Raw genomic sequence first — 22,874 nt, forward strand, 5'->3', positions numbered from 1 at the left:
GCCTGGCTCTTACGCTCTGCGGGGTCCTGGAGAAGCGGGTGCAGGAGGGCTCTGGGGGTGCCATGGTACAGCCGCAACCTGGAAGACAGGACCCAGAGAACATTCGTCAGCCACGTGCGTACTTCTCAGAAGGAAAGCACGTGGAGGCCTCAGCCACCACCACACCCACCAGAGCTTTCTAAACTCCGCCAGTCCCATCCTCTGCGGAATGCAGAGGCAGCTGAGGCCAGCAGCAGCTCCCCAAGCCCTCAGTGCTCGTGGCCAAGCATGTCTGGCACACACGCAGCCCCAACCCAAGGCAGCCTGAGAACTGAGGACCTTTCCTGGAAAACACCATGGAAATCTGTAAAACTCTGAAATGCCTCAAGAAAGTCAACATCTGAGGAATTTCCACAGCTGTATATCTGGAGCAGTGGTTCTCAAGCAGCAATGATTCTGCTCCCTAAGGCACATTTGGCAATGTCTGGAGACATTTTTTTCGTTGGTCACAACTGGGCCGGGGGGCAGGGAGGCGGTGCCCTGGCATCTAGTGGGTTGCCAGGGATGCTGCTAAACATCCTACAGCACAGACGAAAGCCCCGCAACAGCAAACAATTATCCATTCGAAAGTCAGTGGTGTCAAGCTTGAGAAACCCTGATTTGGAGTAAACATGTAGGCTTTAACCCTGGCTGAAAGGATGATGCACCAGCCTATCCACCCGTATGTCCAGCTCCTACACAGAGCCTGGCACGCGGCAGACACCCAGCCAGCATGTGCTGAATGAACACCTACTGCCCGCCAGGCACCTGTGAAAAACACATCGCTCAATATTCAAGCAGAACTTACGAGATATGCATTATCATTACCCCTCACATACAGATGAATAAATTCAGGGTCCAAGAGCTCAAATCACTTGCCTGAAGTCCCACAGAGACTCAGTGCTAGAGTAGGACTTTGGCCCATATCCATACTACCTCAAATCCATCGCTCGTGGCCAAAGCCGGCCCTTACTCCGGCCTAAAGAACAATTCCTTAAGTCACTTAGAAATGGCAAACCCAGCCGGACACAGCGGCTCACATCTGTAATCCCAACACTTTGGGTGGCTGAGGCGAGCAGATCTCTTGAGCCCAGGAGTTCGAGACCAGCCTGGGCAACATAGGGAGACCCTGTCTCTGCTAAAAATACAAAAATTAGCCAAGCGTAGTGGCACACACCTGTAATCCCAGCTACGTGGGAGGGTGACACACAGGAATCGCTTGAGCCTGGAAGCGGAGGTGGCAGTGAGCCAAGATTGCACCACTGCACTACAGCCTGGGTGACAAAGCAAGACCCTGTCAAAAAAGGCAAACCCCCAAGCAAGACACATCCCACACTATGCTATTATGGACACACAACTTTAGATGACAAACATACGGTTTTCTACTGCCACCGTAAGACGAGCAGTTAAACCACCATAGAAAGATGCTGGAATTTGGCCAGGCCCAAAACCCCATCTCTACTAAAAATACAAAAATTAGCCAGACATGGTAGCAGGTGCATCACTTGAGGTCAAGAGTTCGAGACTAGCCTGGCCAACATGGCAAAATCCCGTCTCTACTAAAAATACAAAAATCAGCTGGGCATGGCACCTGTAATCCCAGCTACTTGGGAGGCTGAGGCACGAGAATCGCTCGAACCCGAGAAGCGGAGGTTGCAGTGAGCCGACATTAAACCACTGCACTCTAGCCTGGTCGACAGAGTGAGACTCTGTCTCAAAAAAAAAAAAAAAAAAAAAAAAAAAGACAGACGCTGGAAAACCCCACGGTTGTAGAAACAAGGCAGGTACCTTTTGTCCTGGGAAGCAGAGGTAGGAGAGTCCAGGTGGTTGCTGAAGATCCGAAGAATTCCAAACCCACAGGACAATGTCTGGAGGCTCCCATCCCGTTTCTTGCCCTCAGCGACCACTTCCACCACAGCCACGATATGAGGGTGGTTTAGGGATGTGTGAAAATACAAGGGCTGCAGAACAGAAGCCAGAGGATGGTCTGAGTGTTCAGGACACATACAAAGAGGACATGGGCACTGTCCCCACCCCCGAGACCGCCTTCCTACACGTGCCACAGCATCAGGAACCCTCTACCATGCCCTCATGTGGTGCATCATATCTCTGCAGGATGCCAGGGAAGTGGGCACACTGAGGTAACTCCCACAGATTCGAATGTTGGTGTCGGAGCTCTTTATTCCAGAGCACCTAACATCGAGGGCATCAGACGTCTGCTTCCGCTCCAGGAACTTTCCATCCCCTAGGAATTCCACCACAAGAAACACCAACAGACTCCAGGCCCACTGGAGCAGAAAGGGGCTAGAGCGGCTATGCACCCAACCCTGCAGGGGGACATACCAGGTAGGACCATGGTTAGATCAGCCCAAGACATAACACATCCACCACTACAAACACATGCACGTGCTGATCAATTCACGCTCCCAGCATCGCCTGACACTCAACACAGACAACTTCAATCACACCTTCCCAGTGCTGCTTCGTGCGTAACCATTTTGAGTTCCATCTGAACTGTATTTAAACTATTAACAAGAAGAATCCTTAGATTTCTTTATGTGCTAAGTAATTATCCCCAGTTCAGAGCCCAAAAGACTAAAGTCTTTTTATGCCAAAAATCACCTTGAAATCATTTTATTAAAAGATTTCTCAGGATCTAAGCCAAGCAGATGATATTCAAATTGATCTCAAAAGGTTTTCCACTCACACCTTCCCATTCCCAACATGCAAATGGCCAGCCTCTGCCTCCACCTTCCTGCCAGGCCCAGGAAGAGGAGGCCTGGGAAGACAGCACAGAAGACTCAGACCCCTCTCAGCATCTCATACGGGCACTCCCACTTGGGAATGAAAGCACCTTCACTCTGCTGCTGCTTTTCTATTGCGTTAAATTCAATGCAGTTGTTTTTATTTAAAATTAAGGGGCCTGGGGTGGTGGCTCGCACCTGTAATCCCAGCACTTTTGGGAGGTCGAGGCAGGAGGATCACTTGAGCTCAGGAGTTCAAGATCACCTGGCAACATAGCAAAACCCCATCCCTACCAAAAATACAAAAATTAGCCAGGCATGGTGGTGCACACCTGTGGTCCCAGCTACTTGGGAGGCTGAGACAGGAGGATCACTTGAGCCTGGGAAGCAGAGGTTGCAGTAAGCCGAGATCACGCCAGCGCACTCTGGCCTGGGTAACAGAGTGCAACTTTGTCTAAAAAAAAAAGAAAGAAAGAAAGAAGGAATGCTGTAAGCACAGTAGACAGAGATGGAGCCACTGACTGAGTTTGCTAATCAACAGGGAATGCACATCCCCAGGCATCAGGAGGGAGCCCATACCCCAACACCCCAGCTGGGGGGCAAAGCACAGGTCACCAGCTGAGCACAGAGACCGCCCCCATAAGGCAGAAAGAGGTAAGGAGAGCCGAGGCTGGTCTTCCGCTCTATGACTTAAACTTGGAATAATCCTCCTATTAACGAGTCATTACCATGGTGTCACCGAGAAAACGTTTACTGTAATCACAGACTGTCAGCTCAGGATAACAGAGAGACGCATTAAAACATCAGCCATGAGATATAAATCGTTATTCTATTATCTTTTATTGCAATATGATGAAATAATGACCACTTACAGCTGACAGGTGGTTGGACTAAGAATTATGTTTGTTTCCAAGACTCAAGAACTGCTTTTAAAAAGCCCCACTGCAAAGTCGAGTTGGTCATTATCTCACCTTTTCTATTTGTACCTGTGTGTATCAGTCTTACGAACACTACCCATTTTTTCTATTGGCAATAAAGCAAACATTTTCAACTCTGATACAGAGCAACAACAATCTGCAGCCCAGAGGTCACCTTGAAATTTCTCTACCTGAACCAGGTGGAACTCGTGGCTAAGGGCATGTCCCCAATACAAGTTTATGGCTATGTCTCTCCCTTCTGTTTACCACTAAAAATAATCACTCTGAGGCCAAAAACAACAACAACAACAACAGCAACAGAGCCCCAGAGCTGCTTGTCTCAGCTGATCCAACCTTAGAATGTAAAGAATCCATCTTTTAATCAGAAGAGTCAGCCACTCCAAGTGCAGCATGTTTGAAAAGTTCAGATGGTTGTACCAGTACAATTACTGATTGATAAGGACATATGCTCTTTTCCAAAAATCATTTATTGACCCTCCAGTGTGGGAACAGCCCCAAGCTAAAGAATTTATAAGGAATCTGGAAAACACAAGTCAGCTTTCAAAAACCTCGAGCCTTGAAGGCTTCATAAACGACAGATGAGGCAGGCACAAAACTGCGAGCAACAGAGCCACATGGCTGCACCCCTCGGGTCACCCCGGCAAGGTCACATTCGACCAGGTCACCGGTGCCTGATCACCCAATTCCCGCCTTACTCAGCCAGGCAGCACCCAGCTGAGGAATACCTGTACACACGCCCTTCAGTCTAGGGAAACTTAAGGAATGCCACTGCCATACATTTGGAAAGGAACATTCTCTGTATCAACTGAAATTGCATGATTAAAAGGTTAAGTCAAGCCCATCGAATCGCCTCCAAGGGAAGGCCACTTGAGACAGAGGGAGACAGGCTCTCTGCCACCCCTGCATCGCAGCTCACTTATCTGCACTGGTCAAGTTTCCTCCTTGACAGCATAAACAGATTAATAAATCATTTAAATGCTGTCTTAATGCCTTCATCTTCAAAAACACGGACACCATTTTGCCTCGGGGCCAAGTTTCCATTTTTCACCTGCGGTGATGGAAGTGGAATTGGGCCTCTGCCGATGTGCCTGGATGAAGAGGCTGCAGCCGGGCACCCCCATGGCACAGCCACGTGACCTGGCACCTGCATGACATGGGCTCCTCAGACAACGCTGGGCAGCAAGGCCAGAGAGGAGCTGAGCAGGAACAGAATGAGTCCCTTCCAAAGAACTGTCTCAATAAGCCTTTAACAGGATATCTTCAGCCAGGCAAACAATGCAGAGACTTCATGCAGTTCCTACCCTCCGGCTCAGAATCACACTGCGGGTTCGGACGGCTTCCCAGACACTACCCCTCAAAGACAGCAGGGATCGGGGGAGCCCATCGATTTCCACAGCCAAGCATCATGACAGGGACAGGGACAGCCCCCTGCCCCACGAATTATCCAGCCCACAATGTCAGCGGTGCCAAGGTCGAGAAACTCTCATTTGGAGTAAAAATGATGGCTGAAAGGATAATACACCATCTTATCCATCTCTGCACGTCCAGCTCCTAAACAGAGCCTGGCACGCAGAAGACCCTTAACCAACGTTTCCTGAATAAAAACTACTGCCCACTGGGTCCCGGCTTATGGAAAAGCACATGACTTAATACTCCAGCAGCACTTAGGGGATGCACACTCTTATCTCTCATGAGCAAATGAATGAAGTCAGGAGGAGTTTATTTTTTTCTTGCAAATTAATTTAATTTCTTTCTTTTTTTTTTCATAGGTTTTTGGGGAACAGGTGGTATTTGGTTACATGAGGAAGTTAGTGGTGATCTGTGAGGTTATGGTGCACCCATCACCCGAGCAGTATACACTGGACCTAACTTGTAAGGTTTTTTTTGTTTGGTTTTTCTTTTTTGAGACAGAGTCTTGCTCTGTCACCCAGGCTGGAGTGCAGTGGCGTGAATCTCAGCTCACTGCAACCTCCACCCCCCGAGCTCAGGCGATTCTCTAGCCTCAGCCTCCCAAGTAGCTGGGATTATGGGTGTGTGCCACCACGCCCAGCTAATCTTTATATTTTCAGTAGAGACAGGGTTTCACCATGTTGGGCCAGGCTGGTCTCAAATTCCTGACCTCAAGTGATCCATCCACCTCAGCCTCCCAAAGTGCTGGGATTACAGGCATGAGCCACTGTACCCGGCCTCATTGTGTAGTCTTTTATCCCTTACCCTCTAAGATCAAGGAGTTTAAATCACTTGTCTGAAGTCCCACAGGGATCAGTGATGGAGCAGGACGCTAGCCCATCCTACCTCAACTCCAACACCCATGGCAAAAGCCAGTTTTCCCTCTGGCCTAAAGAGCAACTCCTTGGCTTACTTAGAAAAGTAAGTGAGCAAACATGATTACAACCCAAAGCAAGAAATATCTAACCCCAGCTCTACCAAAAAAAAAACATTTAGCTGGGTGTGGTGGTGCACGCCTGTAGTCCCAGCTACTTGGGAGGCTGAGGAAGGAGGATCACTGGAGCCCGAGTCCAAGGCTGCAATGAGCTATGATTGCACCATTGCACTCCAGCCTGGGCAACATAGTGAGACCCCATCTCTTAGAAAAGAAACATCCCACACTATGCTGCTATGAACACACAACAACAAAATTGACAAACTTACAGCTTTCCATTGTCCCCAAATGACTGACGGTTCAATCACTGTAAAATTAAACACTGGAAACATCACAGAGACCAATCATTTCTCCTTCTAAAAACCATTTTCTTTCGTCCTCTCATTTCAGGTTCCAAGACCACGATAGTGGTTTCCATTGTGCCACAGAGGAAATCAGCCCACCCCAGCTGCAGACAGACGGGCACACAGGGCCCAAGTTGGCCTCCTAGAGCCATAGAACCTCCCTCTGTGGAAGCAGCTCGCTGGAACACGAAGCTGGCTTCTTGCTTTTGTTGTGATGATGTTCAGGACATGCCTGCCCTCTGCCGAGCAACAGCAAGAGCACAGGAGCAGCAGTCGGGCTCTGCAGCCAGGGCTTCCTGCAAGCTCCAAAGCCAGGCCCAAGAATCCAGGCCCTGGAAGGGCTCGCAGGAGTTTCACGTGGGTTATGCTGATACTCCTTGACAGCATCCACTTTTCAATGGGAAATTATAGCACACTCATTGCTCTGACAAGTAAGAGCCGCTCAAGAGGGGCTTTCTCATGGCTGTGATGACGGGAAGGGGCACAACCCAACTACCTGCGTCCCTCTGCCAGGGCAGGTTACTGCCCCGCTGCTTTGGTGACACTGGGGCTGGTGCGCTCTGGGAGGAAAGATTCCCCTGATGGGGGTTTAAGCTGTTGCTGGAGAACCAGGAGGATTCCTGCCCAGTAACTCCCCCCAAATAAATAAAGGAGGGAAAAGAAGCCCGTCACCCAACACCGGCCACAGTCATTAAGGAAAGAATCCAAGGGAAAAGTATGTCCACCTCAAAAAGAAAACTGAGAAACTGCACAGGACCATGGCCTCCAGGATTATTTTTTAAGACACTTTTTTAGAAGTTGAATGAATGATTTGCTGGCTCAGAGGAAGTGAAAGGCAATTCCTCTCCACCAGGAAAGGTCTCAGGGAACACGGAATTCTGAGCTCAGAGCTGAAAGGTGTCTGGGGACTGCCCTCCTGCATATGGGCCCAGTGCAAATAATTCATCATTTGCAGAAAAAAAAAACACCCAGCTCTGGATCAAGACAAGCCTTCTGTGTTCCAAGTCTTTTTCAGGACATCGTTGTTTGCAAAATCATGCCACAGCCCCTTCTCTCGGGGTCACATGATGAGGGCACTCCACCAAACCCAAGCATGCAGGGTCCATGCGCTACCACGTGGGGACTGGACAGCCGCAGGAGCTCCAAATGCGGTCCCCTGCTACCGGCAGCTCACCAACCCCAAAGCAGATCCCCCCAAACCAATGCTGATAGGCAAAGACCAGAAAACACAGGCAATTAGTAAAACCAGAGAAAGATTTTTGCCAAGTATCAGAATCACCCCTAAAAAGGGCAAAGGGTGTTTTATGAACCTCTATTTCCACGGGGGTGTAGACAGAGCAATTAGCGGATAGGGTGCGAATATGCTGCCACACCCTCACGCCTATGAATGCCCACTCCTGGGAGCACTCTGCGCTTCATCCACACTTGAGAGCAGATACATGTGTACATGGATGCGCACACACATTTGCACACACAGTTAAATAAGTTAACTAGTTAACTAAGCTGGAACAAAACCTTTCCTCTGTATGAGAATGCCAAGGAGATGGAGGAAACTGCCTGGCACAGAACATGCTGCTCAACAGCATGGCAGGAGGGATTCATTCCTGGGGCACCACTGGCCTCTGCTGCCTGCATGGGGCATAGCAGCTGCAGACAGCAGGCTCCATGAATAGCACGGGGGCTTCAGCATCACCCTCACAGCTGAAAGTGCCCTGGCCACCCCACGCTGTCCTTGCTGCATCCCCTTCTTCAGCGATTCCAAGTCCAAGGGTGCAGATTTTTCCAGAGGTTTTAAGGGCTATGTTCTACTAGTCCCCCGGGCCCATCCCCAGCCTCAACAGGAGACGCACCCAGATGACGGGCCAAGGCTGAGCAAAGTGGCTCCCACAGTCGGCTGCCCTTGGAGCCACCAGCACAGGTATTCCAGACTCCGAAAAGCCACCAGCTCCTAGTCCCCTAACACATCTGAATCATGAACTGCACAGGCAGCATGACACGCAGCTGCCAGGATGTGGTGAAATGAAAGTGCTACCCAACTTCCGCCGCAACGGAAGCCCTCGGGATGCGTGAGTGTAATCCGGAGAAAGGCAGAGAGAAGCATCCATTCGAAGCATCCATTCCAAAGACCGTCCTACCATGTGACCGGAATTCTACAGGGATCAGGATTCTACAGCCCAGAGAGTAGGGAGCTGGAGGCCCCCACTTCTGGCCTGCACAGCGCGGATCCTTAGGAAGGTCTGAAGCCTCTCTAAACGGAGAGCTGAAGTCAGAGGGGGTCAGGGAGGAGGAGGGAACCGGCCCCAGCACCTCTGTGACTGCAAGGCACCCCTGATTTCAGAGCATACTCCATCCCTCAGCATTCTACAGAACATTTCAGAACAAAATGCAGGGCTCCTCAGAAGCAGGAGGTCACGGAGGCCACAGCAGGTGGTGCCGTCAGATGCACAGGGCCGTCGCTCCCGCCCCCACCCGCCACATGGGAATAAGCTGGTGGAGTTATTCCATCTCCATGCACCTCAGTGTCCTCCTCTTTAAAATGGGTGCCGGATCATGAGGTCAGGAGATCAAGACCATCCTGGCTAACATGATGAAACCCCGTCTCTACTAAAAAATACAAAAATTAGCTGGGTGTGGCGGCGAGCGCCTGTAGTCCCAGCTACTCGGGAGGCTGAAGCAGGAGAATGGCGTGAACCCGGGAGGCGAAGCTTGCAGTGAGCGAGATCGCGCCACTGCACTCTAGCCTGGGCGACAGAGCAAGACTCCGTCTGAAAAAAAAAAAAAAATGGGTACACAGGATACTGACCTCCACAGGAGGATGACAGGCATGAAATGACAGCATGCTTCCCAGCCGATGCCTGGCCACAGGAAGAGCCTCCCAGAAAAGGATGGCTACCTTCACCACCCGCCGCACGGCTGTCACAACACCAGGTTTCGGGGGGCTCACTGTGCACACCTGAGGAAGCTAAAGCTAAACGGCTCTATCCCCAGCAGTTGGCCCAGCACTGCCAGCACCGGGAACTCACGGCGAGCCTCCCGCCACAGTGCAGGCACGAGGGGACCCCCTGCCCACGCTGAAACAGCACTCTAAGGGTTCACCCACAGTCACACACGCGATTTACAACATGAAACCTTTTCTGACACGGCTGGCCAGAGAGACCTCTAAGAGGTATTTGCATAAGCTGTTTGACAACCTTAATGTCAGACACATCTTCAGCTGTCAAGACATACACTCTAGCAAGGCTTTTTATTGAAGCTTCATGACCTCTGGGGTCATTCTCTCCCTCTACTACCCATGGGAGGAAGGGCAAGAGTCAGTACCCATCCATGTCAAGACACACATAATCCAAGCACTGGGTGATGGTGGGGTACGGAGAGCAACGAGCTCGTGGCCCGAGGCGGGGGTACTGACTGGCCAGAGCAGGCCCCCACAGAAAAGGCACACCTGGGCAGTGGTTACCTAGAGTAATGTCTCAAAGGATGGCCACTGTCACCGCCACTGTTAGTCATCATACAAACTGTCCCAATGCCAGGCCTCTTGGGCCTCCCTCTATACACCTAAGATCAAACCAAGACAGCCGAGACCCTCTTATCACCTCTGTCGCCTCCACACTGTCCCTGCTGCACACCCATCGTGCTCCGACACCGTCCCTCTCAAACTCCCCCGACTCGAATTCAGCTGTGAAGCAGCAGCCAGGCAAGGGAAAGGCCTCCATGACCTCTATGACATCGCCGGCTCTTAAGAGTAAAATGCCAGCGTCCCTAAGAAGACCCTGTAGGACCCAGCCAGAAGGCACGATGGGGCCACCCTGCCAACCCCACCCATCAGTGCACCTGGGCTCTCCTCTCGTCCTAACACCCCCAGCTCTCCCTGCTCTGCTTGAAGCAGCCTCATCCCTGCTTGTCACGGAGCCAGTTTCTTTCTCATCCTGTAGGTCCCAGCTTAATCGGCAGCTTCGCAGAGAGGCCTCCCTCGTCACCCACCTAAAGCGGTCTCCGCGTTCTCCTATTGGTCTCCATGTTCTCCTACTGGTCTCCTCCTGAGAATTTAACACAACTTGCAATTACTCTTACCCGCTTGATGCATCTCCCCAAGTCTGCAGTTCTGTTAGGTGAGCGCCATCATCACCCTAAGCCTAGCACGACGCCCTGCAGAGAGCAGGTGCTGAATGGAATGCACGCTGTGCAGTGAACTACAGAGACAGAGCACGCCGGCCCACAGGGTGGCCAGCCACAAGACCACCTGAGCGAAAACATGCTACTCAACCAGTGCCCACCCACCTGCCGGTCTCAAGACAGAAGGCACAGATGTGAGTCCAGGCTCTGATACCTGCTACCTGGGCAAGTCACTTTACTAAATCTTAATTTCTCTATACAAGAGGGAGGGAAGAAAGGAGGGAAGGGGAGGGGGAACGGGAAAGGGAGGGGGAGGGGGAAGGGGAGGGGGGGAGGGGGAGGGGGAAGGGGGGAGGGGGGAGGGGGGGGAGGGGGGAGGGAGGGGGAGGGGGGAGGGGGGAGGGGAGGGGGAAGGAGGAGAGGAGGGAAGGGGAGGGGCAAGGAGAAGGGAGGGAGGGAAAGGGAGGGGGAAGGAGAAGGGAGGGGAGGGAAGGGGAGGGGAAAGGAGAAAGGAAAGAGAAGGAAGGGGTGGGAAGGGGAGGGGAAAGGGAAGGGAAAGGGGAGGGGATGGGGGGATGGAAGGGAAAACGGGAAGGGAAAGGGGAGGAGAAAGGGGAAGGGAAAGGGGAGGGGAGAGGAGGGAGTGGGGAGAAGGGAGGGGAGGGGGAGGGGGAGAAGGGAGGGGAGAGGGGGAGGGGAGGGGAGGCAGGGGGAGGGGAGGCAAAGGGAGGGGAGGGGAGGAGGAGGGAGGGGAGGGGAAGGGAGGGGAGGGGAGGAGGAGGGGGGGAGGGGAAGGGAGGGGAGGGGAGGAGGAGGGGGGGAAGGGAGGGGAGGGGAGGAGGAGGGAGGGGAGGAGGGAGGGGAGGAGGAGGGAGGGGAGGGGAAGGGAGGGGAGGGAAGGAGGAGGGAGGGGAGGGGAAGGGAGGGGAGGGGAGGAGGAGGGAGGGGAAGGGAGGGGAGGGGAGGAGGAGGGAGGGGAAGGGAAGGGAGGGGAACAGGGGGAGGCAGAGGGGGGAGAGGGAGGGTGGGGGAGGGGAGGGGAGGTGAAGGGAGGGGAACAGAGGGGGAGGGGGAGGGAGAGGGGAGGGGGAGGGGAGGTGAAGGGAGGGGAGGGAAAGGGAGGGGAACAGAGGGGAAGGGGGAGGGGAGGGGGACGGAGGGGAGGGGAGGGGAGGGGGAGGCGAGGCAAGGGGAGGGGAAGGGAAGGGAGGGGAACAGAGGCGGAGGGGGAGGGGGAGGGGGAGGGAGTGGAGGGAGGGGAGGGAAGGGAAGGGAAGTGAGGGGGGGAGGGGAGGGGGACAGGGGAGGGGAGGGGAGAGGAGGAAACAGTAGTGGCAGCAGCCACAGATGAGGTCAATCATTTCCCAACTTATTACCAAGAACTCCAAGATTCCTTGAAAGTGACAAGACCTCCATGCCCCTGACCCTTCAACCAGAGCAGAGCAGAGCTCTCTCATCTGTTTAAGATAACTGGCTTCCACATAAGACTTTGTTTGGAAACAAAGCGCCTGCCGCTAGACTGAGCTCTGTGCTGCCTGGACCCACAAGTCTTGAGGCGTGCTGTGAGGTCACGGCAAGGCCCCACTCTCTGGGCTGCCACCCAGGACCACCCGCACACCCACCCTCCGCCTTGGAGCAGCCCCTGCCACCGTCACCAGGGCCCACCTCATTAAAGACGATCCTGGACGGCGGTCTCTTTGTCGGCTTCACTGTGGTCTTCCACGTCCTCCCGAAGAAGTGCCGGTAGGCGACATCAAAGAAAGACACTCGCAGATGGCACTCAACCTCTGACAGCACCTCCAGCACACCCTAGGAGACAACAGGGAATTGACCCTCAGGAGTCTCAGCACCATGAGCCAGGAGGTCACCGGCAGGCCATGTGGGTGCACATGGGGCCACCTCGCTCAGATATCAGCACCCTGGTTCCCTTATCAGGGGGCTACCTCTCTCCCAAAGCCACTGGTCTTGGTGGGGTTATAAACCAAAGCATTTGGCCCTCCCCTGGCCAACGAGAGACTGCAGTCCCTTGGAACAGACACAGGCTTCTGACTCAGCCAGAGCCCAGGACGCACAAGAGGACATGACCACAGGAGACACACACGCCTGCCAGGATGAGGCCCAGGGCTCTCAGCAGCCAACAGGTGAGAGAGAACAAGTCAAGGGGACATCACCTGAGACCTGGCTCAAGCCACACCTGAAGCTTATGCTGGCTGTGGATTTGTTGTGTGAGTTAACAAATCACCTCACTTAAATCATTTTGGATGGGTGTTTTAATCATTTTCAACCAAATGAGCCCTTCCTGATACAACTAGAAACTCTAAATCCTCAACTTCCCAGATTTTGGGGTGATATTGGCAAAGGAAAAAGCAGATCTTTTGAGAATTGAGAAATCATGGCTACAAATACAGAACAAAGCAGCCAGAGTGTAGACAGGCAGGACCCTGCCCAGAGCTGCAGCCAGAGTGTAGACAGGCAGGACCCTGCCCCGGAGCTTTACCACTTACAGCAAGTGTTGCTTTAGCCTTTTCTCTTCTGTGACAGGTTCTTACCTGAGACAGGTGGAACCTGTGGTGGAGAGTCTTCCACCTTTCTTTCACCCATTCACTTAGCAAACGTTACTTAAACATCTATTCTGCGCATTGACTCTCTGCCAGGCACATTTCCAGGCACTAGGGAAACAACAAGGAACAAAACAGACAAAATCTCTGCCCTTACAGGGCTTACATGGTGAAGAATGGGGAGAGAGGGGAGCGGAGTGGGGAGGGGCGGGGCAGGGCAGGGCAGGGCAGGGCAGGCAGGGCAGGCTCTCTGAGATGATCCTTGGGCTGAGAACAAGGGGGGCATGAGAAGAACCACAGGGAGTTTGGGGGGAGGGAGCCAGGCACGAGGAGCAACAAACTCAATGGTCCTGAGCGGAAGACAGCACACGTGCTCCGGGAGCCAGGGAGAAGTGCAAGAACTGTATTTAGCTATAGCACCTGTTTTTTGTTTTGTTTTTTTTTTTGTTTTTGTTTTTAAGAAAAGGGTCTCAGGCCGGGCGCGGTGGCTCAAGCCTGTAATCCCAGCACTTTGGGAGGCCAAGGCAGGCGGATCACGAGGTCAGGAGATCGAGACCATCCTGGCTAACACGGTGAAACCCTGTCTCTACTAAAAATACAAAAAAAAAAAAAAATTAGCCGGGCATGTTGGTGGGCGCCTGTAGTCCCAGCTACTCAGGAGGCTGAGGCAGGAGAATGGCATGAACTCAGGAGGTGGAGGTTGCGGTGAGCCGAGATCGCGCCACCGCACTCCAGCCTGGGGGACAGAGAAAGACTCCGTCTCAAAAAAAAAAAAAAAAAAAAAAAAAAAAAGGGTCTCATCTGTCACCCAGGCTGGAGGTCTGGCCACTGCAGCCTCCACCTCCCAGGCTCAAGCAATCCTCCTGCCTCATCCTGTCAAGCAGCTGGGACCACAGGTGCACTCCACCACACCCAGCTAATACTTGTACTTTTTGTAGAGAGGGGGTTTTGCCAGGCTGGTCTCGATCTCCTGTCCTCAAGTGATCCGCCCGCCTCGGCCTCCCAAAGTGCTGGGATTACAGAGGTGAGCCACCGTGCCCGGCCTGTATTTTCTAATTTTCTGTATTACTGATGCCCTGGCATCTGGGGCCTCGGTGACGAGACAGACTGTCCCCCAGAGCCGGTTAATTCCTAGGGTGGCAAATGGCAGGCTGTCAGAACATGTCTGACATGAAAACCAACCCGTCCAGAGCCCACACGCCCCACTCCCTCTGTCTGGCTCACACACACCAGGAGTCGCACTCTGCCCTGATCTCTCAGGGTCAGTGACCAGATACCTCGGGCCATCCCTGCACCTCAGAGACCACGACATGACTCTCCTTGGCCAACACCAAGCCTGTCCAGCTGCTCACCCTCCCTGGCCCAGTCCTCCCACAAAACCATAATCAAGTCTCTGCCCATATCTCCCTTCCATCTTCCTGCCTCCTGACCAACCCTGTGCCTCCCCAGGTGGCCTGTGGGACATGGCCTGCCCCTCGTCTTGGAAGCCCTGAGTAACAGACAGGGTCTCAGCTGCAGTCGTCTCCTGATCTGCTGGCCTCACCACCCCTGAATGGAAACCAATCCCAGGTACATTCTAAGCAGAAAGCCCACCGGACTGCAGCAGGCTGGGCCAGGGAGGAGAGAAGGAATGAACTCCAGGAGCAGGAGCATTCAGGCAGGCCTCACAGCGTGAGGAGAAGCTGGGCTTTCACTCCAACCATGCAGAGAGGCCAGGAAGAGATTCTAAGCAGAAATGACACAATCTGATTCGGGATTTAAGAAAATTCCCACAGCTGCCATGCTGGCGCAGGAGTGGAAGCAGGGGCCGATTAGGAGGCTGCTGCCACCAACCTGGCAAGAGAGGGAGGGGCAGGGAGGGTGACAGGAAGCAGGCACTGCTGGGCTCTGCTGCTTCGCAGGAGCGGCTTCGTGGTCATGAAGGGAGAGAAGCGGGAAGGGCCGGCTGTCTACACCGGCCCAGCCCTCCCAGGCCCAGCACTGAATCTCACATCTCAAGTGAAGCAAGCTGGAGGGAGGTGGTGTTATCCATGGGGACAGGGAAGGCAGGCAGCAGGTCTGAAGACTCCAAGCCCAGCTCCCATTACCACGCGCCGGGGCCTGGCCCCCAGCTCCCATCACCACGCTACCTCCCTGTCCTCTTCCCTCTTCCCCTCGGTCCCTCTTCCTCCTCAGCTCCTACTGCATCCAGACCTGCCCTCTGAGCCTGCCTCATCTCTCCCCAGAGCAATCCCCTGGCTTTTCCATGTTGACTGTCTGCCGCCCCCAATCTACAATGTGAGCTCTGTGAGGACGCGAGCCTGGAATAGTCTGTTCCCTGCTCTGTCCCTGGGACCTAGGCAAAGCTTCTGCATGTGCCCCTCCTCACTCGGGACTGCCTGGGTTCCCCCAGCGCCGCCACCTCCTCCTCCTCCTCTCCTGCACTCTCAGGAGGCCATCCTCAGGCAGGATCCCGTGGCTCCCAGAATCGTCACTGGCTTGGGCTTCTTTCCAGAATGCCGATCCTAACCACCCCCCCGCCACCTCTATGCTACTTCACACCCAGTCTATTCAAATAAGAATCCACTGAGAGCTCCCTGAAGTCACAGTATAGGGCAGAGTCAACTCTGTGTCATCTGCACAGTTCCTAACATATCGTGGTGCCCAATACATATCAAACTGAATTGAAATACTCATCCCAAAATAAAGAAATATAATCAATGATCATGGTAAAATTAAACTAAACAAAAAAAGTAAATGGGACAGTAAGAAAAATATACTAAAATCATTAATAAAGTGCCCTGAATTCAAAACAAGCATGTAATGTTCTTCAGCTAACACCTTTCACAGGGAAGCAAGCTTTGGCCATTATCTAACGCTATCAATTCTCAAAACAACTAAAATTATACAAACTTATAAGACTATCTATACCAAACCTTTTTATCATCTATTTCCAAACTCTATTTATAGAATTTATACAAATTCTATTCATCTTCTTTTAAATACTGTATTTTGACTGATCTTTGTAAATAAAACAACATTGCATTCCTGCAATAAGCCCCACTTGATCCTAATATCCCAACTTCTATACATATTGCTGGCTTTGCTGTACTAATATTTTCAGAGCTGCTGTGTTAATATTCATGAGGGATACAAGACTGTACTTTTTTTTGTAGTACCCTTGACTGGGTATCAGAATTATGGTGGCCTCAAAAAATGAGCTGGGAAGTGTTCCCTCCTCCTCTATTTTCTGAGTTTGTCTAGAATTCGTCTTATTTCTTCCTTTAGTATCTGATAAAATTCAACATTATATTTTTAACCTCTGTAGCGTACGTTATCATGATGCTTCTTTCATTTTAACACTGGTAGTCTGTGTTTTCTCTTTTTTTGTGTGTGTGTTGATCAATTTTATCAATCTTTACAGAGAATCAACTTCTAGCTTTGCTGATTTTCTCTATTATTTGTCCTTTACTGATTTCTGCTCATATACAGTCATGTGTAACATAATGGCATTTCGATCAGCAACAGACTATATATGACTGGCCCCTTAAGATTATAATACTATATTTTTACTGTTTTTTCTATGTTTGATATACCGTTGTGTTACAATTGCCAACAGTATTCAGTACAGTAATGTGCCATACAGGTTTGTAGCCTAGAAGCAACAGGCTATACCATGGAGCCTAGGTGTGAGGCAGGCTCTACCCTCTAGGTTTGTGTAAGTACATCCTATAATGTTTGCACAATGACAAAATCACCTAACACCATTTCTCAGAATGTGTCCGCACTGTCAAGGAACCATGCATAACTGTATTTACCATTTCCTTCCTTCTAGTTACTTTGTATCTAATTTGTTCCTTTATTTAGGTTGTTAAGGAGGAAACAGAGGTCACTGATTTTATACCTTCTTCTTTTCTAATATAGTCATGTAAAGCTATACATTTCCCTCAAAGAACTGTATTAGCTATATCCTATAAATCTGTATATTTTCTTCCATTACTCAGTTCAAATTATTTTCTAATTTCCCTATTAATTCTTCTTTGATCCAGTATGTTAATTTCCTATTTGAGGATTTTCTAGATCTCACATTATTTATTTCTAACTTAAAAGCACAGTAGTTGATAAACATACTCTATAATTTGGGTCCTTTGAAACTTATTGAGACATTTTAATGGCCCAGCATAGGGTCTATCTTGGTGACTGTTCCATATGAACTTGGGAAGAACGTGTTCTCTAGCTGTGTTGGGAGTGGTGTTTAAGAGATGACAGGGTGATTGACGGTACACCTGGGAGGAATGTGTAGTCTAGCTTTCTTGGGAGTAGCGTTAAGAGATGACGAGGTGATTGACAGCATTCTTCAGAGCTTCCAAATCCTTATGAGTGTTTTGGTCTATTTGTTTTTTCAATAGTTGAGAGAAAAAGAGTTAAAAGTCTCCAACCATGATTATGAATCTGAATATAGTTCCCTTTAGTTCTGTCCAATTTTGCTCTTTTGTACGAAAGAGTTATCAGAGCAGACCTGACTGTTATGCTCTGAAAGACCAGCTTAGAAGTCTGGCCTTTTGCTGGAGTCTGGGAACTTAGATTTCAAGAGAGTTCCTACCACCTAACCGGTAAGAGGAGCTCACTGTGCCTAAACTGTTTATGTACTGTGGCTCATGCTAAACACGTGTTTCCCTTCTGAGAGTCTGGAATTTTGGACATGCTACACAACATCTCACATGTGTTGTTACGATTCATTCCCGGAGGAATCAAACGCATCCTGTGTGACTCAACTGAGAGAGGACTCTCGGAAGCTTGTACCCTCTTCCCTCAGACATCCCCCATATGCCTCCTCCCTTTGCTGATCTTGCTCTGTATCCTTCTGCTGCCACAAACCTTCGCTGAGAGTATGACTATATGCTGAGTCATGTGAGTCCTCTTAGAGAGTCTTCAAACCCGGGAGGTGGTCTTGGAGGCCCCTAACACAAGTGCATACACATTTAGGGATGGTTACATTTCCTTGATGATCATTGTCTTTATGAAGTGCCCCTTTATTTCTGGGAATACTCTTCATCTTGAAATCTACTTTTTCTGATACTAGTATAGACGCGAAGCTTTCTTTGCTTAGTATGTACATGGTTTATATTTTTCCACCCTTCTACTTGCAACCTGTTTACGTCTTTATGCTTAAAGTGCACTTTTTTGTAAACAACATGTAATTGGGTTTTAAATAACTTTTAACATATGACTTTGGATCAGGAATTCCACTTCTAGGAATTATTCTACAGACATATCTGTACATGAAAAAAATGAGGTTATTCACTGTAGCAGCGTCTATAATAGCAAATGACTGGGAAAAGTCTAAATGTTCATCAATCACGGCCTCACTCAATAAATGATGGCTTATTCATATAAATAAACACCTTGCAGTCTTAAGAAAGAACAATAAAATTTTCTTCATGTAATAACATGAATGATCGATAAGACATACTGCCTGAATTTTTTTGAAAAGCAAGGTACAGAGCCAGGCATAGTGGCTACACCTGTAATCCCAGCACTTTGGGAGGCTGAGGCGGGCAGATCATCTGAGCTCAGGAGTTTGAAACCAGCCTGGCCAACATGGTGAAACCCCATCTCTACCAAAAATACAAAAATTTAGCCGGGCGTGATGGCGCACATCTGTGGTCCCAGCTACTTGGCAGGCTGAGGAAGGAGGATCACTTGAGCCCAGGGGGAGGAGGTTTACAGTGAGCTGAGATCACACCACTGCACTACAGCCTGGGCGACAGAGTGAGACCTCATCTCAAAAAAAAGAAAGGTACAGAACGGAATACAGGAAGTACCATTTGCATTTTAAAAAGGAAAAGTAAACGTAGGTATATTTACTTGTATTTGCGTAGAATTTAAGAAAACACACTGTATCTAGGGTGGTACACCAGGTACCTGGGGATGCCATGGGATGAGTCACTTTTCCTGTGTATCCTTGTCAACTTTCAACTATGTGCATTACCTTTCCACAAATAAAAATAAAATGAAATGGGGAAATAAAATTTCCTTTGCAAAATTCCTAGGAAAGAGGGAAGTGCTATCAACTATCCTGTGAGCTTCCAGAAGGTGGCTGAGCCAGACGAGGAGGATGGCATCCCAGCTAAAGCCGTCGCCCTGGGCAGCTGGCTTCACTCTTACTTAGCAGGTTCTGCTGCTCTTCTATAAAATGGGAGTAAGGTGGTGGTAACTTCATACAGCTGCTCTGAGGATTAAGTGAATTAACACAGTGAAGTGCTGGAAGTAAAGCTATAAAAGCAGCAGCCACCACAGTACCTACCACAGTGGCAAAGACACAGCAGGTGCTCAATCCAAGGGCTTGGAATTGAACGATACAGAACATCAGTGATTTAATAATAGTAAATTAGTCACAGACCCAGGGCTCCAACAACTGAATATATGTGAATATCACTCTCCCAGCTGCAGAGGAAAATGGCCTTGCCAAGCCAAATCCTGTAAAAAGGGTTGACAATGGCAAGACTGATCCTTCTTATGCATTCCCACGGGCCACTGGGCCTCATGAGGACAATTCAATCGTGTGGGTGTCCTGTGGGCAGCAGCACAGAAGCACCAGCTTGTCCAGCAGGTTCCCCGCCAGCTGAAGGGCACAGATGGATGTGACGCCATCAGGGCCTGGGCCTGAGCATGCCCAAGGCCATGGTACATCCAGCCACGCACAGAGCTGCCAGAATGCCCGGAGCTCAGCCCCTGCAGTCCTCACTGCCAGGCTGAAAGCGGGCCATGCTGAGCCATGCACAAGGCCACCTGGCTCAGAAATAACCCAGGAAATCAGAGTACTTGGGTTTTTAAATTGCTCCACTGTGGGCAGAAAGAAATCCTACCCAGAGTCAAAAGTGCTGACCATGTCACTGAATCATAGATTCTCTTTGCTGATGGGCCACTTTGCCTCTGAATACTGCCAAGGTCCAAGGTAATGGGTATGCTGGTATAAGACTCAAACGAGTAAGTGAAAATCAATACAGATGCTCTTTGACCTATGATGGGACTCTATCCTGTGTAAGTTGAAAATATCATAAGTTCAAATGCATTTAATACCCTTAACCTACTGAACATCAGAGCTTAGCGTGGCCCAGCTTAAACATGGTCAGAACACTTGCATGTGCCTACAACTGGGCAAAGTCATCTAACACAAATCCTATTTTTAAATAAAATGCTGGGTATCTCATGTAATATATTGAAAACAGCACTGAAAGTGAAAAACAGAATGGCTGTATGGGTACCACCATAAAGTAGCAAAATCAAAAATCAAACCATCATAAGCCAGGGACCATCCGTAGGTTAACTGGAAGCCTCATCTCAGCTAAGAGCAATAGCATGCATTTGCTAACAGCACATGTTGTTACCTGCCTAATTATCGGTCCGTCCAGCCACTTGAGGACACACTGGAATGCTGTGGATTCCTTCAAAGGCTGGCGCGCTCTCTGTGGGTGGGGAGGGACAAGCACGTTTTGGGTGAAGATCCTGTGCCAGTCGTTCATCCTGCCCTCCTGAGGGTCCCGTGGGCTTCCCGGATGACCTGTGCCAGTCGTATTCAAATACAGAGAAGAGCTATAAGGGCTACAGTGGTCACAGCAATCCTGAAGGCTTCTGCCTCCCACTAAATCCCAGAGGAACCTCCATCCCCCAAACCCACACTCTGCAAACCCCAGAAGAGTGGACTTTGTTGCTGGCTGGCACCTAAGCTGCCTCTCCTAGGAAGTACCATTTGATTTCAAAAAGGAAAAATAAACATAGATATATTTATTTGTTGTATTTGCTTAGAATTTATGAAAGCTGTACAATAACACACTGTAACTAGGATGATACACCAGGTGCCTGGGGTCGACATGGGATGATTCACTTTTCCTGTGTATCTTTGTCAACTTTGAACTATGCAAATTACCTTTTCAGAAATAAAAATTAAATGGAGAAATAAAATCTACCTCCAGAGAACCCTCTGCCCCACCCCTACCCCCGTGGGCCAGACTCAGGGCACGACTCTCCTGACCTCTGTGGCTGGTTCCAGATGGGGACAGGAAGGGATGTTTTATTCAGCTCTGTAGGTTGGGTAACACACAAGGACACCAGGGGTGGGTAGCTGCTGAAATACAGTCCTAGCATAGGACCATCTTGTAGGGGACCTAGGGAGCATGAGAGAGGGAATACAGCCCTTGGGCCAAGAGGTGGTCAGCCTGAAACTGCCCGGGGCCACCTTAGGACACACATAAAAACAAGCAGAGAGGAAAAGGTAGGAGCGAGGGCCACTGGGTCACCATGTCATTATTAGAGCCCTGGGCCGGTCACCGCACGACACTTCAGCTACATGGACAAAGTCTCTTGTTGCTAAAGCCATTTGGGGACAGGTTTCAGGTGTTACCAGCTTCTTGGTGGGTCTTGGCCTGTTTTGAGTGTTATCTGATCCTGTCCAGCCAGACCAGGATCTACATCTTCTCTAGCCGACACAGAATCCAAAGATCTGAACCTCAAGAAGAGGTTGAATTCCGTAAACTAAAATGGCGAGTAAGGAGAAAAAGCAGTGGGTTTGGCCTTCTAAGACAGTAGCTCTCTAAGTACATTCCCCAAGCCCAAGGTTCAACAGGATCGTCAGGGGCTCTACAAGGTCGAAACTATTTTCATGACACCCAGGTGCTACCTCTTTCACCATGTGGCGTGGTGGGGGCAGCAGCAGGTAAAGCCACTGGGGCCTCACTCAACCCAAGGCTGGTTGGGTTGAGTGAGGTCCTCCCAATCTCTCACAGAAAAGAACAGGCAGCTTCAAGTAAGAACGTCCTTGGTGACGCTGGAAAAACTATTAATCTTATTACATCTTGATCTTTGAGTACACACGTTCTTAATTTTGTGAGACGAAATGGAAAATACACAACAAGCATTTCTGCTGCAAACTGAAAGGCAACAGTCATCCCCAGGGAAGCCTTGCTGTGACTGGGCTGCATGCTGAACACACCGCTTTTTTTATTCAACACCATTTTCACTAAGAAGAATGACTGAGAGACAAACATGGGTACTTGGCAAACATCTTCTCAAACGTGAACAAAGTGAGCATGTCACTTCCAGGAAAACAACACAAATGGAGTTTCCAAGCAAAAATTAGAATTAAGAACATTTGTATCCTCTACCATGAGCCTACTAGCTTCACACTTCTTCAAGACTTTCCTGATGAGAGGGGCAGTGATATAACGTGATCTTCTAAGGTTACACCATTAAATGTGTCAATAGTTGGAAGGTCTGCACGACTCCATGAACCAATATTTTCTGAACAATGCGTAATGGTACAAAATCCTGCAAGAATAAAACATCCACCCAAAGTGCAAGACAGACCAAAGGACTTTAATGTCAGAGCACGAAGAGTTCATTCATATGGTGGAGACTCTGCTTTAGAACAAATCCTTAAGAAACTTCTACTCGTGGGGTTTCAATGCAGCAGCAAAGAATATCCACAACGACCCAAGCGGCTCCTCCCTAACTAAATCGGGATGGATTTCCTTCACATACTTCAACCAAGGCAACACAAGCCAACAGACTGAATACAGAAGCAAACAGGAGCCTTCAGCTGTCCTCTCTTAAGGAGACTGTAACGATAATTGCAAGAATGCAAAAGAATCCCACTCTTCTAATTTTTCTTTTTGTTTTGGATAATATAGTTGGTTTTTGTAAAAAATGTTTTTATGTTAACATGTCACAGCCTTATTTTTAAATAAATTAATATGTTTAACATTTCTCAATTTTAATTTCTACGGCAGTAAACATTG

At 49.8% G+C, this 22,874-nt stretch overlaps 1 protein-coding gene across 10 annotated transcripts in view; it reads right to left on the minus strand.

The window, feature by feature from the left end:
* The window catches only part of NPHP4 (nephrocystin 4), a 130,905-nt gene that overhangs the window by 103,949 nt on the left and 4,082 nt on the right, over positions 1-22,874 (minus strand). For 8 of the 10 annotated variants that reach the window (XR_004028391.1, XM_030805067.1, XM_030805069.1 and 5 more), the window contains 4 exons: positions 20,469-20,641; positions 12,206-12,349; positions 1,807-1,979; positions 14-78 (listed from right to left, as the gene is read on the minus strand). Coding sequence is in view for 8 of the 10 variants with exons in the window: in XM_030805067.1 (XP_030660927.1) it covers positions 14-78; positions 1,807-1,979; positions 12,206-12,349; positions 20,469-20,603 (517 nt within the window). In the remaining 2 variants the exon portion in view is untranslated. Of the gene's footprint in view, positions 1-13; positions 79-1,806; positions 1,980-3,094; positions 3,136-12,205; positions 12,350-20,468; positions 20,642-22,874 lie in introns of those variants that run through there. The other 2 variants (XM_030805071.1, XM_030805073.1) reach the window with 2 other exon arrangements.

The sequence above is a fragment of the Nomascus leucogenys genome, chromosome 24 (assembly GCF_006542625.1).
Source record: "Nomascus leucogenys isolate Asia chromosome 24, Asia_NLE_v1, whole genome shotgun sequence".
In the NCBI taxonomy this organism is placed as follows: Eukaryota; Metazoa; Chordata; class Mammalia; order Primates; family Hylobatidae; genus Nomascus; species Nomascus leucogenys.